The following is a 3283-nucleotide window of genomic DNA, read 5'->3' as shown; positions in this document are numbered from 1 at the left end:
GGGGGGGAGAGAGAGAGAGAGAGAGAGAGAGAGAGAGAGAGAGAGAGAGAGAGGAGAGGAGAGGAGAAGAAAACCGAAAAGAGAGAGAGAGAGAGTAGATGAAGAGAAAGAGGAACGGGGAAAAAAAGAAAAGAAAAAAAAAGAGGAAACGAAGAAGAGAGGAGGAAGATGATCTGTTGTAATAATATAAGAGAGGAAAATTTGCTTTAAGCCCCTGAACCATGGAAAACTTTGAAACAAACCTTATAGTAATAAGTTATGGTTAAAAAATGACTGAAAAATATCTATTAGGTCCCTGTCTTTTGTTCAGTTGCAAACAAGTCCAATCTGAGGAATAAACAATAACTTTTAGACTTGATAAATTCCATATAAAACCCTGCATTATTATAAATTACTAGGAAATCCAAAAAAAGCTAGTATATGAAAGTTATAAAATTTTAATAAATTGCTAAAGTTAACAATAAGCACATATGTACTGCAGAATTTAATTATTATTGGTTATATTTGAAATTAGTAGACTCTAGATTATGAATTGATTTACCTATAATATATGTTTGTCCTGAATTAATAATTAGTCTTATATCTTATATTATAGGATCTGGTTGATATCAAGGGGACTAATATTTTTGGATAATCGTGTTCACTAGAGGTGAGTTCATTTCTCACTAGTATTTTATAATATAAAATTACACGAGTATTATATTTGATTTATCTTGTGATCGAAAAATAAATAATATGTCACTTTCATGTATATAAAGATTTGACCTATTTCTGTTGTGATCTATCCTATAATATGATGTTAGCCTCGTACAATATATGAAAAGCAAATTTGATTTCTATAGAATATGAAAAATGAATTTGGCTCTCGTGTAATTTTTTAATAATTGTGGGCATTGTTTTATTTGAAAGTTTTTGATGAAGTATTTGGAATATATTTCAATAGTTTAACGGATTCAAAGATTTTTCGTGATTTAGTATCTGATAAAAGAAAAAAAATAAATATCCGTAAACTGTTTTAACTGAAATGAGAAACTTTACCTTGTCAACTTCATTTGAAAATATCTGTAAATTCTGATATGCAAAGTATTACTCATTTGAAATGCGATCTCGATGTTTTCAAACCCTCAAAATAGTCAACTATGGATTGTTTCTGCCTGCCATATGGTGAATGCACCTTTATTTGGCCCTTCTGTATTGTCCCTTCTGAAATTTGTTCTGGCCCATCTATATTTGGCCAGTAACCTATGACAGTGTTAGGTGCATTCGATTCTCGGGAATTATCTGTTATGTGATGCGGTTACGCATTCCCTTGCTACTGGGCTATAATTCGTAGCCTTAGTGTGATCTATGTGGTGACTTTTACATTCATGAATAACTCATCGAGAATTAAGATTTTGATAATTGACTGTGAAATTGAGAAAATAATAATTCTCTGATTTGTACAAATTTCTAGTGCTTTTCCGTCTTAATGTTTACATTGATTCAAAAAAGGGTTAATTCCAAGAAACTTCACAGTATATTCAGTTGCACATAAGAAAGAAAATATAATTGTTGCATTCTTTCTTGAAAACAGACAATATCATGATGTTTGGATCGTATTTTGCTATATTTGAATTTCTCATGCAAAACTTATAATTCATTATTTCTGAGAATTATGCTTATTACTATTTTGTTAGTTATCTAGGAACTCTAGTAGGAAATGTTCTCACTGAGCGCTAGCTCACCCCGTTGTTTTTTAAAAAAAATTCAGATCCAGCGTAGCTTCATAGTAGCCGAACTTTTGGTTTGAGCTTTTGACTGAGAGGCATGATATGGAGAGCCTCTTCTTTTTTATGTTATCTTCAGCCAATTTGTTTTGTTTTGTAAAAATGTTTATAACGGTGAGCTTGTGGGCTGTAAGTACCAATCATATATATAGTTGCTCTGACTTCTATCATCAGCAGGTTTGTGAATATTTTAAAATAAACTATGTGATATGAAGTGTCAGGCTTGACCGTGCATAAGACTTGTCTCATGCACAGGTAGCTGCTGTCACGCACCCCGTATTTTATAAATTTCCGCTGTAATTTTGGGGCGTGACAGATAGTAGACACAAAATATTAACAATACAACAGAATTTGCAAAAAGGTGCCAAATTTTACGAACTGTTGCAACATCTACAGGCCTCCTATCACATGCTCAACAAAAAAGAGAGCCAAATCAAACAGAATTGATACAGTATCAAGAATAAATATGGGCAACAAGGATTTTGAAAGACCCCCTCAACTTTCAGGTTTTTGCAGAAAACCCCTTCAAGTATTTTAATTCCAAGGAACCTTGCTGAACTCTTAAGGGGTTTTGCACATAACTTCCCTGAGCTTCTTTTGTTGCCTAAACCCCTTGTAGATTTTTCACTTTTAACTCTCTAAAGTGACACCTAAGTCTCATGTATCACGTGCATTGGAATGATAAATAAGCACAAGAATACCCCTCAACTGAGGCAGGGGGTTTTCTGAAATTAACCCTAAGATGGAGGGGGCAATGCTTTTACAAAAAAAAAAAAAAAATTACCGAGATAATTTCCTCCATTCAGTGCAACCCCGATTAATTTCAACTCCATTGTTCGACGATCTCAAGAAATGCAGAAACCGACGTCCATCTTGATCTTCTTGCTTACGGATAGCAGACCCCTTGCTTCCATCACGTGGTAAAAGCTCTTTTTCATCGTCCAAGAGTTGCAAACTGGTAAGAGAATCGACTACATCATCATGCTGGCATTCTTTCTTGTAGTCCAAGGTGATTGTTTGCAGCTCGTAGGTGCCAATTATGTCTTGAGGCACACTCTGATATATTAAGAAAAACAAGATTGTTAATTATTATTTTGTAAGTATTAAGGTCCTTTCAACCCCCATCAAAATTCCAAAGTTATGATGAGAAACATTGAGTTATAATTATAGAGTTCTAACATGTCCTCACGGGTCAAATGTTCTTTTCAGGGACCAAAATCTGAACTATTTTAAACATGTTTTTTTTTTTGCAATCATGTAAGTCTGAACTTGCACCTGGGATGTTTTGATTCCACCTTAAAGTTCTTTCCACTGTATGATAACTATGAACTAGCAATGAGGGTTGAGATTTATAAGTTTATATGCCAGCAGTGAATAAATCATGAGGGCGATCAGAAAATTTTGAAATAATCATCATGAGCACGTTTCCATCTCCTGCAATAACAATATCAGTAATATAGCGCATCAAAATTGCCAAGATCTGGTAGATTTTCTCTATAATTGTCTCATAGCTGCCG

General features: G+C 33.8%; 1 protein-coding gene and 1 long non-coding RNA gene across 4 annotated transcripts in view; one reads left to right on the top strand and one right to left on the bottom strand.

Annotated features, from left to right (window-relative positions):
* The window catches only part of LOC109826151, a 2988-nt gene extending 442 nt beyond the window's left edge, over positions 1-2546 (top strand). The window contains exons 2-3 of the long non-coding RNA XR_002243207.1: positions 596-649; positions 2163-2546. This is a non-coding gene — a long non-coding RNA (uncharacterized LOC109826151). The remainder of the gene's footprint in view (positions 1-595; positions 650-2162) is intronic.
* Positions 2523-3283, bottom strand: part of LOC109826150 (oleoyl-acyl carrier protein thioesterase, chloroplastic-like) — a 7018-nt gene continuing 6257 nt past the window's right edge. For all 3 annotated transcript variants that reach the window (XM_020393134.1, XM_020393132.1, XM_020393135.1), the window contains one exon: positions 2523-2822. In XM_020393134.1, coding sequence (XP_020248723.1) covers positions 2547-2822 — 276 coding nt within the window. In that variant the 3' untranslated portion in view covers positions 2523-2546. The remainder of the gene's footprint in view (positions 2823-3283) is intronic.

The sequence above is a fragment of the Asparagus officinalis genome, chromosome 10, assembly GCF_001876935.1.
Source record: "Asparagus officinalis chromosome 10, Aspof.V1, whole genome shotgun sequence".
Taxonomy (NCBI): domain Eukaryota; kingdom Viridiplantae; phylum Streptophyta; class Magnoliopsida; order Asparagales; family Asparagaceae; genus Asparagus; species Asparagus officinalis.
The sequence above is the reverse complement of the archived record's forward strand: the minus strand, read 5'-3'. Positions and strand labels throughout refer to the sequence as shown.